At 41.8% G+C, this 18,733-nt stretch overlaps 1 protein-coding gene across 13 annotated transcripts in view; it reads right to left on the reverse strand.

Annotated features, from left to right (window-relative positions):
* Positions 1-18,733, reverse strand: part of LOC123020566 (chloride channel protein C-like) — a 297,824-nt gene that overhangs the window by 243,699 nt on the left and 35,392 nt on the right. For all 13 annotated transcript variants that reach the window (XR_006414127.1, XR_006414134.1, XR_006414135.1 and 10 more), the window contains 5 exons: positions 14,907-15,004; positions 13,846-13,949; positions 12,963-13,134; positions 12,268-12,439; positions 4,171-4,337 (listed from right to left, as the gene is read on the reverse strand). Coding sequence is in view for 2 of the 13 variants with exons in the window: in XM_044424445.1 (XP_044280380.1) it covers positions 4,171-4,337; positions 12,268-12,439; positions 12,963-13,134; positions 13,846-13,949; positions 14,907-15,004 (713 nt within the window). In the remaining 11 variants the exon portion in view is untranslated. The remainder of the gene's footprint in view (positions 1-4,170; positions 4,338-12,267; positions 12,440-12,962; positions 13,135-13,845; positions 13,950-14,906; positions 15,005-18,733) is intronic.

Genomic DNA, 18,733 nt, shown 5'->3' on the forward strand with positions numbered 1-18,733 from the left:
TGGAATTGTGGTGCTGGAGGAGACTCCTGCGAGTCCCTTGGACCGCAAGGCGATCAAACCGGTCAGTCCTAGAGGAGATCAACCCTGACTGCTCTTTAGGAGGCCAGATACTGAAAATGAAACTCAAATACTTTGGCCACCTAATGAGAAGGAAGGACTCCCTGGGGAAGAGCCTAATGCTGGGAACAATAGATGGCAAAAGAAGAAGGGGATGGCAGAGAATGAGGTGGCTTGATGGAGTCACTGAAGCAGTCAACTTGAGCTTAAGTGGACTCTGCGAGATAGTGGAGGACAGGAAGGCCTGGAGGAATGTTGTCCATGGGGTCGCAATGGGTCGGACACGACTTTGCGACTAACAACAACAACAACAAGTTTTTCATGGGCAAAGAGATCACAACCATGCCCAGATGACAATGATGCCCATGGCCCAAAATGTTACATATGGATTTATCTCTAATAAACCACATACCTGAACAACAAAGGAGTCTGGTACCTGACAAGAGTTCAACTGAGTCAAGTAGTAGCTCAAGTTGAGCCCAAAATGGAACTGAGCTTTGAGGCTTGTAACAGAAGATAAAGCCATATGCCTAATGAAAAGCCTTAAAGGCAGCTTCTCCTGTAGGAAATCACAACTCATGAAGTGAGCATCCAGGTAGATGACTTTGCCAAAGAAATTTTTAAAATAATTTGCCAATTAACCTTTATTTATTTATTTGTTTGTTTAAAGTATTTATACCCCATCCTATACACAAAGCATCTCAGGACAGCTTACAGAAATAAAAAAAAAGTTGTAGAAAAAGGGAGACATCTTGAACTATAAATCAAATTTGGGGTTGAATTTATCCCCAAATTCAAGCTCTCTTAAATCAAATACTCAATAAAATCTAGAATAGAGTATTTCAGGCAGTGGTGTGCTTTCAAACTATGAGAATGGTCCTATTGATGCCTGGATATTGTCAGGATATTGTCTCCTTGTAACTTGTCTTCAACAGTGCTTTTCAGGTCCCCAGCTCTGAGGTCAGCCTCAGCACCAGGGTTCAGAACACTGGCACAGCTCCCCTGGTCCCTTGCACCAGCACAGAAAGGACTGTGCCAGCTACTCTCCAAGGTCAGAAATATGAGATGTTCAAGGGAAAGAGGTGATGACTGAAGCAGACAGAATACAAGGTATCCTGTGGCCACTGCAAAGAACTCTTGCCAGATAGTCAAAAATGGCCACCTAGCAAAATTGCAAAGCAGGAGGAGAGGGAAAGTAAAGATTGCCTCTGCCACTCCTCCAAGTCTTCACAGAATGCCCATTATCCTCCAAGTTCTGAGGCTTATGGGCATTTCAATTGGATTCCAGACATATTTGGAATCTATATATAATTTTAAAGCAGCAGATTTCCATATGCAGGCTTTTAAATAACTTTTTCAATAACTTCATTTTACTCCAATTAAATACATATAGATATGTAAACTGTGACTTCTGGAAGTCTATGTCAGCATTCTGAAAAGAGGAATATCAAAAAGCTCAAGTAAGCAATTTAATGTAATTCTATTTGCCAATGTGCTTTTATTTGAAACTATATACAATGACTATAACATATTCAGAATTCTTGGCTCTCCAAATCAGCTTTATATGGCATATCAAGCAAAAACACTCCGAGAATTTTTGACAAGGCCAATGTTAAGCTAGAACAGAACAAGCACTGGATTCACACAGCTCTTAACCCAACCTGTCCCATTAAAAAGTAGGCTGCAAGGTATTTACTCTCTTGAAGTGTATGGTGGCTTATAAAAGCAGGAAGAGTTGCCAAGATGTAGTTGTGTTCAGGTACTTTTGCCTTCATTAAAAATCACTGCCTCACAGCTAGCAGCTCTGAGCATTCCAGTTAACTCATTTTTATTACAGGGAAGCCAGCTGTTGATAGCTGGAAGCACACCATAACTAGAAGTCACAGTGCAGCCATATGTTAGATACAGTCTGATCAGCCAGGATGCAAAACAGATTGTATGGTCAGCAATAAGTGAATATTATATGTGAGTGAATATCTGTGTTGTATAAGTAGAAGAAAAAAAGCAAGGCAGCACCTAATTCCAATTGTTCATGGATTTATTAGCAGAAAATGTACTCAACACTTGGCATTCACAATAAGGGGATTATGCCTGACCTTGGCTGAAAATTGGCCATAATGAACACATCTCTGACTTATTACTGGCATACTAGAAAAGAGGAAGATGCTTGACATTTGTCCCCTCCACAAATAAGAACAGAGGGTCTAAATGTGTTCAATCTCTTTACTTCCCAGAAAAGCTGCAATGGCAGCAGACTTTATAATTAAAGTATTTTCTAGTTATAAATATAAGTTTTAAATCTTATCAAGAGAACTAAAAAACTAAGGGTCACCTAAATCTTCATCACTAATGTATGGTCTTTCTTCTTAGGAAGGCTGTTGGCCTTTAGAGGCTGGATTTGTTGCTTTTATTTTACTTGATATGCTACTCTTCTGGCTTTTACGAGGTATTGATTATATGTATGATGAATTTGCTGCTGTTTTTAAAAAATCACTTTATTGCTAGCTTTTTAATTTGCATATCCAGTAGCTGAGTCAATCAACACAAGACTCAAACATGTCTCATCTTCATGATTCCTCAGATGTTTACTTGAAAACATAGCACACAGCATGCTTAGCACACAGCATGCTTAAGATTGGTGTCAGCAGGCAAAGTCTCATTCTTGTTTTCACTGTAGCTGCATTCATACATAACACAGGAACCATAGCTGACCCTAGTCACTATCAACAAGCAGCTGCTGGTGCATATAGCCCATTTACTCCTACTGTTGCACAAGTGCATAAAATTGCTAAAACAAATGTGTAACCAGAAATGGGTGACTATTGTGATATCCAAACCCAGGATGCTAGTTTATTTCCCCAAACAAGCCATGGACATAACCCAACAACAAGCCAAGATATCTTGTCATCTTGCAGATCCTAGATTGTTGATAGCACTCCATTTCTGATTAGTTTAACTTGCTTACACAATGGGAGGAGCAATGAAGGAGCAAACTGGCAGTAAGAGTCACCATGCTGCTTTTTCACAGAAAACCTGAAGAAGGTTTATGATTATGTACTATTGTCACATAGCATAAAACAGGAGGAAAGGGTGACAAAGAAAAACCCAAGCTAAAGAGGAACTACATATCATTTGAACTATTTCATTTTGATATCTACACCCCTAAGCGTTCACTCAGATTTCCCAGGTCACATCATCAACTTCACCATCATTATTGATTATGATTATTTATTTTAAGGAGTGATCCTATGCTCGCTAGACATCATCTGAAAGGTCATAGGATAGTTCAGATTCTCATCTCTGACTTCAGTCCTAGCAAACAAAGCACTAAGCACCCCTTCCCTTCCCAACTACTGTGGAAAACACCCTGTTGGCTGTATACCAAAACTGGGAATATGACTTTGAAGAAAGGCAAAAAGGGGTGGGGAGTGGAGGAGACAGGAGCAACCAGAATATAATGAATCCTGACAGTGCCCCAGCCTCAATCACTCCCACTCTAAAGCAGTGGTTTTCAGCCTTTCCACAGCAGGGGACTGGCAAAAACAGGAAAACCACCTCAGGGGCTGCTGAGGCAGGAAAAAAAAGCACCAAACACATAATATAGTATTATGTGTATTAGTTTCCAGACACATTACCAAAAAAATGAAAATTCTCCAAAACAACCAGAATCCAAGCAACAAAAAAATCCAGCAAAGGAACAAAATACCAAGCCATCTCTCCCCTCCCCAGCCTCACTGGTGGCACCAGCATGCCTCCCATGAATGCAATGCCAACCAAGGAAGAGGTGGTGGAGCACTGCCAGCCCCCATGCTGATCTGCAGATAGCAGGATGTGCCCCTGCTAACAGGCCACCAGGAAATCTCCCCTGGACTGGTGCCAGTTCATGGACCAGTGGTTGAAAACCACTGCTCTAAAGCACCATCACTAAGTCATCAGGGAAGGCCATCTAGCTAAAATGCACCAGGGAAGTGAAAATCATTTCCTTCACTTGTCCTGCTCTACTTTGGAAGAATGAGCCTCTGAGTTCATGCTCACCATGTTTAATCACCCCCTAACTACTCTAATTGTTGCACTGACTCCTGGAAAAGTCATAACATGAAAATAAGGACTCACCATTTTTTCCTATGGCAAACAACTGGCTCAGCATCTAAGTAAGGAATGCATTTCAGCTTCAGTAAAGAACTGTACAGAGACATGTTAAACCAGTCACCAACCATTTTGGCTACCATGACAGCCAACATTATAAGTAGCAAGGACTGTACATCATTTGTGATCTCTACCTAAATAAAGAAAGAAAAGAAGACATGTATTACTTATCAGATCTTGTTCATCACATTTAGTTTGGCCTCATGACATATACATACTGTAATCCTTTACCTGTAAATACCATCTAACTGACTTAGATTGCAATCCCCTAAAGGCAGGGACCTGTTTCTTGGTAAATACCTGCATGTTGACAATATGACAAGGAAGAGGAAACAACAACAACACTGGATCTAAATCACAACCAACACCGCTAGAAAAAGAAAGTCTAGGGTTTTATGGTTTATATTGTCACCTGGTCTGGCAGTTGGGAAAACACAGTATCTCCAAACACAACTGGCTCTCATGCAATCAGTGTACAAAAGAAAAGAAAGAAACAAGGAAAACAACTTAGCCACCAATGCACTTTGCCTTTTAATCACAGTAATGTGTACTTAGCAGCTAGTAGTAAAGGAAGATTTATTAGTTACACTTGATTTTGCTATCTTTTTTTTTAATGTAGATTTTTTAGGGGTAACAACCCAGGGCATGCTAAAAGCCTTTAGCACTTCTGCCATCCGCAGTGTATTAAGGAAAAATATTGTTAATAGACAGATTTACAATTCATAAATCAGCAAATTAGTTTCACCTTGCTTACCTCATACATAATTGCATGCTTAGTGAATGCTTCAGAAACTTTAAAATGCTTATTTTTATTCACTCATGGAACTTTTCTGCAAGTGCTAGATCTCCCAGGCTTCCACATCATTATAATCAGTTGCCCCCTTTCTATTAGTTTAGTTTTATTACATAACACATTCTTACACATTTCATTAAGAGCATCAGCAGGGCATGGCACATCAAAGACAAGGAGGGCAGCTGCCCAGAAAACTCAGAAGATGCCGTTTACATAAAACTGCTGATAAAAGCCCTGGCCCTCTTTTTCAGCCGAACTGTGGTTAACCTGCTTCATGGCTTGGCTTTTGTTTTTGAAAAATGCAGTCAGAGTGGAACCTCATTAGAGCTGAACCTGCTGATACAGCACACTTTTGCAGAGGATCTTTTTTATTTGAGTTCATGGCAGGCTCATGGGGGGAGGCAATCCAGTTAAAAGTAAAATCATCTGGTGCAAAAAGCATGTGCAAGCTATAAAGCAAAAGCAAAAAAAAGGGCACCATTGATACTTACATTCATAAAAGGCAAGTGAATGTGGTGTACCCAAGCCTCCCTTAAAACATAATAGCTGCCTGCCACATTTAGCAGACAGCAATTGTTCCCTCTTTATGTTTGAAAACGATACTATGTAATCCAGCTCGGGATTATTTTACCGGCTTTAGACATGCTATCTATACCAGGGTGTTCAATGCAAATCATTTGGAGATGTTTATATTTTAATACCTATAGGATCATCTCAGATGATCAAGAATTGCCCCATTATTCTGCAATGCGATGAGCTGGACTGCTATTCCTATCAGCCGTTGCTATGATGGCTCATGATGTTGTAGTACAACAACATACAGCCACTTTTTCCAACCCTGCTGTGTTTCCTGCTTCAGTGGCAACACCTCATATGGCTTTCACTTGCCCAGCAATTGACAAACTGAGGGTCATCTTATATTGTATCTGCATTGCCCCTTCTTTCCCTAGACTGAGAAGTGCATAGTGAATTTGATTCTATGTATTCTCCTTGTTGCAGTTGCCCATGGACCACCTGTGTCTCTGGACTCCTAATCACACACCCATTGGTGCTTGCCTTCATTGCTCCCCATTTGCCCTAGTACCTCACCAGCCCCTAGATTTTTTCCTCCATCCAAATCTTCTGTGTCAACTGCAAGCTCTCTGAGCAGAGGCAATCGCTCATCTGTGCTTCACATAGGGCCTACTATTCCAGTGGGAATGGTAAGGGTTTTAAAAAGAAGGCCAAGATGGATGACCAAACCCAGCATTGCTTATGAATCCCAGAAACACATGCAAAGAAATTTAATCCAATACCACATCAACTTTGCCCATTCCTAATGCACTGCTCTACCTAACTTCCTAGAAAAACACCATCTCAGTGCTGAAGCATTCCTCTCTCAATGCACCTAGAGGAAAGCATCAAAATTTAATTCTATGCAAATGCTGATCAGTTTTGTTTTATTGTAATTTCTCAGTGCTCTTCTTGTGGTGAATGGAAGGACCAAGTAATATACACACTATATTTGGTTCACCGTTTACTGTTATTATGCTTCGTATGGCATTCTGTTGTTTTTATAGTTGTCATAAACTCAAAGATGAACATCTCTTTTGTGGCTGTACAGAAAAAATGTTCACACTAAAGCAAATAGCCAGAGGTGCTGCTGTTTCCAGATAATGCTTTGAAATTGCTTTTATGTTTTCATTGTGTAACTTGTCAACTGTCTAGATTCTTGGATGTAACATTTTAATGCTGAAGACTAAATGGATTATTCACTTCATTTGTTTTATTGATTCATTGCAGCATGCCAGTATATAGTACAGTGACTAGAAAGAAGCAACAGCTGTTCCAAAACATTCCAAAATGAAATTAACCTATATCTTAAGCATGGGTTTAGGCCCAGGCTGGATGTAGCCTGCCACTGAAGTCATCCAGCCTGTAGGGTTGGGTTGTGCTGGGTAAGCAGCAGCACACGAGTACTTACCAGGCATGTTCAGTTAGGTGGATGGGTTGTCCAAGGTTTAGGCTACACGCATGCCCTCCATTTCCTAACAAGAGTGCATCAACTTTGCCCATTCTTAATGCTGCTGTCCATTAAAATACCCCTTGTATGACATACAAGATTGCCATTTGGGTAGGGAGAAAACCCCTTGGAAAAAAAGCAGTTTATATATGAGTAGACACATATAAGATCGCACTGTAAGGCTCTTAAGGAGTTTTACAAGCAAGCATTCACAAGCAATGCTTATATATCCAGCAGCATTGTGTGGAGTGGACAATGCTTCCAGCTCTGTCAGTCATCTGCAGTACTTTGCAAACTGCATCCAACTAAATCTCACCTTGTAAAGACAATTAGAGAGGGATTGGGGTAGTGACCAACCCCCCCCCCACTTGTGGAATGCTGCCCCACTTAATGTAATGTCAATGTTTAATAAATAAAAAATGTACAATGAGCCTTTATTGCATGCCTTTCATAGAACCCTAAATACTCGTTTGGTTTCTTTTGTTTTCTCTTTAAAGGATTTGGAGTCAGGCTGCTTTACATATATGATGATGTCTTGGTCATAATTATTCATTGGGTTTTTGTGTTTTTACTAGCCTAGATTTTTGGGTTGGAGTTGTTACTGTTTCTTATTAATTACTCATTTAAGTTTTATAGTTTCTGAAGTGTTTGGTTATATTATTGGAAGCTGCTTGTGGAGGGCTTTTTCCCAAAAAGGCAGCCTATAAATGTTTCAAATGAACACATAAATATTCTCCACCATCTTCTCTAGATGGTTCTTTTTACTGTAACTTTCTTTGCAGTCTCCTCTGTCTCTCCTCTCTCACACCATATATTTAGATGTCCTTCTCTGAATCTCTTCAATCAGACCTTTTTTTCGACAGGCCCCCATGGCAGGGATAAGCAGACCTAAGGCTTGCAGAATCCACTTTTTTACTAGAGTCCTGTGATCCATCAGCTGGAGTCTGGTGCACAAACATGCCCTCGGGGCTAGAACAGGCATTACTTTAAATCTGTTTTCTTTTTCTTTCTTTCTTAATTCCATAGTAGGCAGGGGATGGGCAATCTGGAATTTAAAATATCCTCCATCCCACACACATACTCAGATCTTAGTCTGAACCAGGCCCCTGTACCTACACTAGAGTATGAAATAGAAAAATAGCTATTGGCCACAGATGTAAAGTACTGTTTGCTTTGGCTCATGGAATTAAAGAATTCTGACCCCAAGAATTTGTCATGGCCATAAAAACCGAATGGAACTCATAGTCTTTCAGCACAAAACTCTTCTACTTTCTTCATTTCACTGTCATCATTTGGGGTGAGCAGGTAGGGGAAAAGTCATGTTGTTGATGTCATCTTCTATAAAAAAATAAAAGAGGATGGGTGGTGTCCATCTGTCTGTCCATCAGCACCAAAGCACCAAGAAACGTAAGCACCTGAAGTTTGGCATATTTGTTTAGCAGACCTTATGAGTATGTACCTTTGGGTTCTTTCATGTTTAAAATGAATTAATTAACTTATATTAATTTAAAGAGGACTGTATGATTGAAGCCTGCAGTTACATCTTCAGCCACTAAGGACCAAACATCCCTAACCAGCATATAAGCCAAGGAAGGTTAATAGGCCAAGAGACAGAGTGATGCACTTGTAATACAACAGCTCCCATGTTGTGGCGCAGTCTCCTTCATGGGAAGGAAGTGGACAGACCCCTTGCTTGTGGGAGGCGGTGCTATAGAGGCACACTAAGACAGGATTCATGCCTAAGGGTGCCATTAGGCATGGGTTCACTTAGATCGGGAAGGCACAATGTGTCCAACTCCATCCGCAATGTAAGTTTGCTGGAAGTTTTCATTGTATCAGACAAAAAAAGTATTCCAAAACATGCAAATTTATATCTGTAAGTCAGACATACTTGCTGCTGTAGTGCAAATCAGCCAGAGATCCACCTCCTGTCCATCCTTTCCTGTGGCAGCATGTAAAGACAAAACTGAACTATACTGTACCCATTCTCAGGCTGCATCCTGCCCCCATCCTGTCCTCTCCTGACATCATACTGCTTTTCCACCCCACTACTACAGCAATACACCACAGTGAATTGTGAACTTGGACCATTTTACAGCTGTCTTTAACTTTCTGTGGTTAATTGTGCCTAGCACAGTTGCAGCATATACTGGTGATCTTTTGAAAGTTAAATTTTGTTCAGCTTTGCACTTTAACTTTTTACTTAATTTATGTTAAATTGTAATTAATCTGTTTTCTACAATCCTGTTTAATATTTGCATGAACTTTCTAAAAATGTGATCTCAGTAGAACACAATTTGTTACCAAAGCAGAAAATGAGATATTTGACTGAATTTTCCCCTTTAACACAGAAGCCTTTGATTCATGTATTCTTATGCAGACTTCAGCCTAATATAGAATTGAGTATATTCAAATCCAACAATTTAACAAGGTTGATGTGTACTTTACTCTGTGTTCACTTTAGGAGGGTGTGGACCTGTTTCTTGCAAACCAAAGGAAATGTCACCAAATGTAGTATTTCAGCAAAGAGTAAATGCTGAAAGTCAAGGGTCAACATGGAAGAGGTAAGCAGCTAAGAATGAGGAAGTGGGGAAAAGCCTATGGGGTCTGCTGTTTCTATAAAAAGCTTTTTACTAACCTGTTCACTGCAACTGCATAACTCTTTCCAAATGGAAGACTGTTCAAAAAGCCAAAGCAAACATTCCAAAATTATAATGGAACTCATTGGACAATATCGGGAAAATGTGTGCATTTTACAGTTCAGTGCCACAACCACAAAAACACAACTATGTTTTTGCATTGTCACATCCAGGTCTTTTTTTCCTCTTCAAAAACTAATATTTCCTCATTCCTCAAATTATACCGCTATTTAGCTTGGACAGATAGGAACTGAAGCTCAGTTTCCCAGTATAAAATAAAAAGGAATCCAAAGATTGTAAGCTGCCCCCTAGGGGAATCAGGAGTGCATTGTATGGCAATTGTAACTATTCCAGTTAGCTTCTGCAGCTTTTTTTTTATGCTACCATCATTTTGCTTGGACACAGAACTACAGGGGTCTATGGAATTTGCTTTTGATCTTTTCTTATTACAAGTCAGTTGTGCTGCATGCAGCTTTCCATGTAGAACCTCAAAAATATTTGGATATTTTTATTTTGGAGTTGTTTTTTCAGAGATCACATTGTACTCCCACAAAAAGTGAGATTAAAATGAGAGCTTAAATTCGCTCGAAACCCAAAGAAGTTCCATTTCTGATTTAACTAGTTAGGTATAAATCCTGTAAAAGTGATGCTTGTATTCTGTTTCTAGATAAAAATGTGAAGTTAATAGGAACATAGGAAGCAATTTATTATTTCAATGCACATATCTCTTTAATTTTTACTTTCACAAGCAGGAAATAATGATTTCAAATACGTTTTGGCAGACGAAAAATGTTGTTTGTCATTTGTGCTACTTATTTGAAATTGGGCACTTCTAGATAAGGCTTTTCTTGCGCCATTGCCCTGCCTCATTCATGGAATGTTATGCAGGACCTAAATGATGTTATCTTCAACTTATAACCCTCCTTTACCCTTGGGTTCCCTCCAAGAGCATGAAAGGTGGGATATTAAAGTATTGTAACAATAAAAGAAGATGAGGCAGTCTAGGAGATTTAGAACACTAGTAAAATAGCCAGATCTCAGTGCTGAAGCCAATGAGGTACCACTGATGAGGCAATTCTTTTCTAGTGTTTTCCTTCCCAACTCTCTAGACCAGTGATGGTGAACCTTTTAGAGACCGAGTGCCCAAACCGCAAACCAAAACCCACTTACTTATTACAAAGTGCCAACACTGCAATAAAACCTGAAAACAGCCAGTCCAAGCAAATCTCTCTCTCTCTCTCTCTCTCTCTCTCTCTCTCTCTCTCTCTCTCCTTGGCAGTGCACTTGACAGCCATGCACTTGACAGCCATGCAAAAGCTCAGACGAGACACGGCTAGTGTGTCGCAGCTTGTGACATCATTGCCTGGCACCACTACTCCTTTCTGAGCATGCGCATGGTCCCTATGTCTGCTGTTATCCAATGCTCAGCTGCGGGGGCAATGCTGGGGTGACTTGGCTTGTGTGCCGCCAGAGAGGGCTCTGCATGTCTGCTGTGGCACACGTGCCATAGGTTCATCACCCTGCTCTAGACTGATGTAGGAAATCTGCTCCCCTCCAGTCCCCTCCAGATGGTTTGGTATGCAACTCTCATAGCTTCATCCTGTTGGCCATGCTAGCTATGTCTGATGGGAGTTATAGCTTAAAATGCTATAGTTTGCCTACCTCTACTCTTGAATGTCACTTCCCAACAGGCCTTGTCAGAGATGGTTTGCACTGCTCATTTGGTGACAGGTTCTGTTTCTAAGAAAGTTGATTTGCCCTTTATACCCTACACTTTGGTCAGGCATGATTAGGCCAGGCTGGGAATGGATGTAGGTGAATGATATTTAAATCCATATTACACAAGTAGAAGTTGTTTGCACAACAAAATAGTCCTAGAGGGATATCTGTCCCCATTCCAACTAATGAGATTAATGAACATGTGGGCACGAGAGCAGGACTGTGCCCATTTGCCTCACCAACATTGGTGGAGGCACATCTGTAGGACTGAACTTGCTATAACATATACGCTCCCACCATGATGTGGAGCTTTCTGCAGTCAGGTGGTTTCCTCTCACCATGGGACAAGTCTAGTGCATAAAATGTACTCCCCTCTGCAGAAATGATTCCTAACATGTGGATGGCAGGGACACTGGCCAGGAGATACAGCCCTGCTCTTCTGCTCACGGGTGAGGGGGATTCCCTGAATAGGACTTTATCAATATTGCCACTATCATCACGTTACATGTATTTCCTGCATTTCTCCCTCTTGCAAGGAACTCAAGATGGCTTATTAGATCCTCCACCTCGCCATTTGGTCTGCACAATTATCCTGTGAGGTAGGTTACGCTATGAGTACTAGACTGGTCCAGAGACACCCAGTGAGCCCCATGGCTGAGTGGGGACCAGAACTCAGGTCTCCCAAGACCCAGTTCCACATTTGAACCGCCACACCACATTGGAGTCTCTTCACACCTGTTTCCCTATTTCTGGCAGGGCTCCAGCTTCTTGGTTCAAGGAAACCTCTGGTGACTTCAACCATGCACCTCCATTATTCTAGCACTTAGGCAGCAAAACATCAAACACTCTATTGATCGATGTGATGATCAACTACCCCAAGTGTGTCTCCTTATAAGTTAGTTCATGCCTACCATTATAACAGTAAGGGAGATGGTTAGCCTTGAAACCCCACTGAAGAAGGAAGCAGCTCCAACAGCAGCAAATAGTCCTGGATCAACCCATGCAGCATGTTCATCAGCCTGAACTCCAAAAATGGAGATCAATATCAGTCCAACGATCCTGCCATATAATGCTCCTATATACCTGCAGAGGAAAACAGAGTGAGGATCCTGCTCCAGGCAAACAGACTGTTTTCCTTTGCACTTAAGTGCTGTAACTGTGGCTACGAGGTTCAGTGCTCAGAATTGGACAAGGAGCATTCCAACCCTGTCTGCCTCTGACTCTAACCCATGATTAGAGAATGTAAACCCTTTGGCCCTTTCCCATCTGTCACAGCCTTCCCCTTATCCCCTTAGCCTTCTATGCCTGCTTTTTGTACATCACTTTATTAGGTTTGCCCATTCTTTTGAGCTACCCACAAAACATCTCACTGAAAGGAAATAGCCATGCTTTACTTAAGAGACATATAAATGTGAATCCATTTGGGCAACATAAGACATGGACTGTGTAAGCAGCCACTTTTCCATCAGAATGTGCAATAGATAATTGGTTTTGTATAGGTAACCATATGATAACATTAAGTATGACAGGATGCAACATAATCAAATGCTGTCACGAGACTTTGGTTTGCAACTACATCCTGAAGCAAAATAAATGCAATACGTACAGCATTGGTATAACCAAACCACTTGCAACAGCAGATCCTGCAGTCAAGCAGGACAACAAGAAGTAGAATAGCAGTGCTGTAAAAAGGGAGCTGTATCCAAATTCCATGTGAGTCCCACGTCTGAAAAGGTACGTGATTCCTCTCATACCACTCTCAGCCAATAGTGCAGCAGCTTTAATTGAGATTTGGGGCAGGGGGAAAGTGGGAGAGAGAAAGGAAGAACAAAGCAGGACAGTTCATAATGTCCAAGTCTTTAAAACACATACGTTCTTATTATTATTATTGTTCATTAATTTCAGGCTATTTGTATAGCCTGATCCTGTCTAATCTTGGAAGCTAGGCAGGGTCAGGCCTGATTAGAGTCTGGATAAGTGACCTGAGCATATGAGTCAATGATTAATGTTGTAAACCATCCAGAGAGCTTCGGCAATGGGCAGTACAGAAATGTTATAATAATGATGATGCTACAGTTAGGGGGCATCTTTATGTACTTAGAGTTCCTCGTTTTTCAGATTGGAGACTCTGCTCAAGCCCACCTTAAAAAACATATTGTTACTTGGAGAAACATTTGTTATTTGTCTGTAATACGAATACATTGCGTAATATAATTAAACCTCTGCATGTTTCCCATATAATTAAAAGTCTTATTTCAAATAGTTTGTTAAAAACCATTCCAACTACAATGACAATACAAAGCAATATAAGAAGCAATAGGATGCAACGGAATAGGATTAATGGCAGTTAATTACAAGCCAGAGAAACCTTGGGTGAACAAGTACATTTTCAGGAAGTACTTGAAACATACTACTTTTCCTGCTTCCTATACTGCAAACATGTATAAACTCTGTTCATTCCTATTTTGGCTACATGTCTGCCCCCTTACCTTCATTAAAGGTTTGGTTGGAATATTTCACTTCATTTGACCCAGTGTGTGATATTGCGGGTGCACAATTATATTCTGAAATTTGCCAGCTGGCATGACTTAAGCTTGAAAATCAGGGAGAAAGGAAACAGTGTTAAATTCATGACAGCGATATGTGAAATGGCAAGTTTGCCTATTACCCTCCCATTCACTTAAAGAATGTATGAGGGACCTGCATGGGCTAGTCCTGCCCTAAACGTCCATGGCAGTCAACAAGCATAGCCCCCATCAGTGAAGCCTTTGAGGGGCTCCCTGCACATCTCAACATGCACAGGTAGGGCTCCTAGAGGATCATCATCTGGGTGCTCCCTTATGGGGAAAAGCTTTCTTTATGGGTATAAAGCCCCTTCCGGGTGGCACCCAGGGGAGTAGCAGCAAAGATGAGTCACATAGTCCTCTTACCCACCCACACACATGTTCTTTCAGTGCATATCAGACTGCTTATAATACCTGTTCAAAATATTGATTTCTCATTGCTTAGGATTAGTTAGTTCCACTTTAAAGCATCCTATGGTTTAATAAGCCATCTAACATTTAAAATTTGAAGCCAGCCTTTGCTTAGAAAGGGAAGTTAGTGTTATGGTATGTATATGATGCATTTCATTTTCTGAATATGCAGCAGTTAGTTCTTACTTCATTTTAGGCCTTGTGATGCAGAAATCTATTCACAAAAAGCCATGTAGCCCACTAATGACTCCAATTTGGAAATTGCCAGCCTAGATTATTCCTTTGATTTCCTGCCAGCCTGAATCTATATGGTTCTATAAATCTGTGACTTCACTCTGAAAGGCTTTTCCCATAAAAACATCAGAGTTGGGTTTCCAACTATGAAATGCACATCTGAAGTACATATACATTTCATTTCCCATGCTCCAGTGACCAGCCATGTTTATAGATAGGCTCCAGCAACATATTCTTGAGCTAGACTGAGCTCTACTAAAGCTTCACAAACTATGCAACCTGTTCTCAAATTAATGAAACCAAGGACACCTATAAACATACATGTCTCTTTCACTACTTACTTTTGTGACTTACTAGCAGGATCAAATGTTGCCAACTTCTTGACTGGAGTACAGTGAAAGAAGTACGGCAAGTAGACAGTAGCAGTAATGGTCAAAAACTGGACATCAGGTATGGGTGTGCATGTATAACACCAAGGGAGAGGGAGAGAGAGAGAGAGAGAGAGAGATCAGCAAGTTCTCCCCTAAAGGGAAAACATACAGATGAATATATTCAATTGCCCAAGAAATGTAACTTTGCTATCTAGTAACACTTTGGTACTTCTATGTTCAAGACCAAGCTTGAATATAAATGGCTAACTCTCATGATAATTCAGAAATCTTAATCTCTGTTGATGCTCTGGTTGAACTGTGGAATGGGGAAATGGCCAGAGCTATTGACACAATCACTCCTAAGCATCCTGTCCCCTCCGGCAGAGCCCGTTCATCCCCATGGTATACACCTGAACTATGGGCGATGAAGCAGGTTGGGAGATGTCTAGAGTGTAGGTGGAGGATCACAAGATGAATCTGACCAAACACGCTTACGAGCTCATTACTGAGCCTATGCTGTGGCGGTGAGGGCAGCGAAGAAGAAATTCTTCTCCATTTCCATTGCCTCCTCAAAGTGTCGTCCAGTGGAGCTCTTTCAAGTGGTACATGGGCTGGTACATCCTGGCCCTAAGAAAGATCTCGTACCACCCTCAATGGCCCGCTGTGACAACTTTGCCCAGCACTTTAAGGAGAAAATCACTCAGATTCGTCACGAGCTGGACTCCACAAGTGATTCAGATCCTCTAGGGGAGGTGCAAATGACTCCTTCCAGTCAGATATTATTGGATGAATTTCAGTTTTTGCGGCCTGATGATGTGGACAAGGTGCTTGGACAAGTACGTCCCACCACCTGTTTACTTGACCCTTGCCCATCGTGGCTGCTAACAAAAGCCAAACACGGGATCGGTGCCTGGACCCTGGAAGTCCTTAATGCCTCTCTGAGGGATGGCCGGGTGCCTGCTCCTTTAAAGGAGGCAGTAGTCAGGCCGGTCCTAAAGAAGGCGTCCCTAGATCCAGAGATGGCTGCCAATTATACACCAGTGGCCAACATCCCATTTTTCGGCAAGGTGTTGGAACTGGTGGTGGCGAGACATCACCAAGCACTCTTGGATGAAACTGACTATCTGGACCCATTTCAGTCCGGCTTCAGACCCAGGTATGGTACTGAATCTGCCTTGGTCACCCTGTACGATGACCTGTGCAGGGAGAAGGACAGGGGGAGTGCATCTCTGTTGGTCCTCCTGGACCTCTCAGTGGCTTTCGATACCATCCACCATGGTATCCTTCTGGATAGGCTAGCAGGACTGGGAGTTGGAGGCACTGCTTGGCAGTGGTTCCGCTCCTACCTCAACGGCTGATTCCAGAAGGTGGTGCTGATGGACTTTGGCTCTGCGCCATGGCAGCTATGCCATGGAGTACCGCAGGGGTCCATTTTGTCCCCCTTGCTATTCAACATCTACATGAAACTGCTGTGGGAGGTCATCAGGAGGTTTGGGCTGTGGAATCATCAGTATGCTGATGACACCCAGTTCTACCTCTCTTTTTCAACCGATCCAGGTGAGGCAGTGGCTGTACTGAACCGGTGCCTGGCCGAGGTAATGGCCTGGATGAGGCCCAATAAACTGAGGCTCAGTCCAGACAAGATGGAGGTCCTGTTGGTGGGTGGTTCGAGTTCCTGGGTAGGTGACTCAGCCCTTGCCCTGAATGGGGTTGCACTCCCTCTAAAGGACAAGGTCCGCAGCTTGGGAGTGCTCCTCGACCCAGAGCTGTCCCTGGAAGCTCAGGTGACTGTGGTGGCGAGGAGCACTTTCCTTCAGCTTCGGTTAATCCATCAGCTGCATTCCTACCTGGAGGACGATTGTCTAGCGACAGTGACACATGCATTGGTTACTTCCCGGTTGGATTTCTGTAATGCACTCTATGTGGGGCTGCCCTTGAAGACAGTCTGGATACTTCAGATGGTGCAAAATAGAGCAGCCAGGTTGCTGACGGGGACTGGGTGGTACTCTCATATAACCCCAGTCCTCTACCAGCTTCACTGGCTTCCCATCGAAGTCCAGGCTCAATTCAAGGTGCAGGTTATTACCTATAAAGCCCTTAACAGCTTGGAACCTGGATACCTAAAGGAACGCCTTCTTCCGTATTTGCCCTCCCGCCCCCTGAGATTGGCAGCAGAGGCCCTCCTCCGGGAACTCCCCATGAAAGATATTAGGAGGCAAAGTACCTGGAGGAGGGCTTTCTCTGCAGTGGCGCCCCACCTATGGAATGCGCTCCCCAGAGAGATCTGCCTGGTGCTGTCGTTATTTGTTTTTCAGCACCAGGCTAAGACCTTTTTATTTCAACAATATTTTAATAACTTTTAATATTAGCTATTTATGTTTTAATCTGCAGCCAGGGTGGATCTGGAATTTATTTGTATTATGTTTTTATTACTATTTTTATTCATTTATGTAAGCCATCCTGAGGCTTTGCGGAAGGACGGCATATAAATATTCTAAATAAATGAATAAATCTGGGTTCAAATGAGAAAAAATAACCTGTCATGGACATCTAGCCTTAATTGCAGGGTTAATCTTGCCCACAATGCGTTATTGTGCCATCAGAACCCAAGTGATCTTATTGTGAATTGCAGCAATAAGCCTCAGACCTGTTAGAATCTATTTTGGGTTTTTAAATTTTCTTTATTTATTGAAAACATTTATATCCTGTCTTGGGATCCCTAGATGGCTTACAAAAAATAGAACCAAACAGCAAAAGCCACAGCAGCACTTGAATAAAACATAATCCACAATATATATAAAATCTGCAGTAAAAATATTCTGACAATTCTAACCACTAAATACTGGACAAATGAAAAGGTCTTCGCCTGGAACCAATATGAATAAAGAGTCAGTGCCAGGCACACCTCTCTGGAGAGAAGATTCCATAGTCAGGATGCTACCAATGAGAAGGCCCTTCCCCAAGTAACCACTCTTCTAGACTCTTTCAAAGAGGGCTCCCAGAGAAGGACCTTGGCAGATTATCTTAAGGCTGGAGCAGGTATATACAAAAGGATACATTCCTTCAGAAAGAATGGCAAAAATGGCAAAAAACAAAAACAAAAAAACCAATGTTTCTCACCATTCACAATCCTGCCAGTGACTAACCTTCTAAAGTGTCATAACAACACTTTGGAAGGACCATTGCTTGCTCCCCAGCACTTTTTTGTAAAAACGGTGCCGCAAAAATATATAATTAGAGGACATGTGTGTGTGTGTGTGTAACTAGTGTACAAGTGTACTCTTGTGGTTGTCCAATATGTGTCCCACAGTAACTGTAGAAGTAAGTTCTCCAACAAGGAGCCATGAAAAGGGGAGAGTTATTATCTCTGCTTTCTGAAGTAGCTGGAAACTTGGGAGAGTGCTGGAAAGGTAGGGGATGCTGAAAAGTGCCAGTCCAACAGTTGAGAGGATCCTGTTAAAAGGGGGAAAATATTGTCTTTCTACCTTTGGTGCACCTACTCCTTTAGTTCTCCCACACACGCTTTTCAGTGCTTTCAAATTACACTCTTGGTGCCCTCATTCTCTGCAGAATTCTTCACAATCATAATCAAATCAACGAATGCAACCCATTTGTATCAATTTCCTTGTGTGTTACCTATTCCCCTTCACAGCTCTGTTTGATAGCTGAACAGACAAGGAAATTGACCGGGCAAGACAACATGTATGGGAGACCGGTAAGTGTGCACTTCCACACCTGTGAAAGACAAAAGTAATAAGTAAAATATTATGACCCCAGATAGTACATATTTGTGGCAC

This window comes from Varanus komodoensis, unplaced genomic scaffold (genome assembly GCF_004798865.1).
Source record: "Varanus komodoensis strain SLA01 unplaced genomic scaffold, ASM479886v1 scaffold14_1, whole genome shotgun sequence".
NCBI classification, from domain to species: Eukaryota; Metazoa; Chordata; class Lepidosauria; order Squamata; family Varanidae; genus Varanus; species Varanus komodoensis.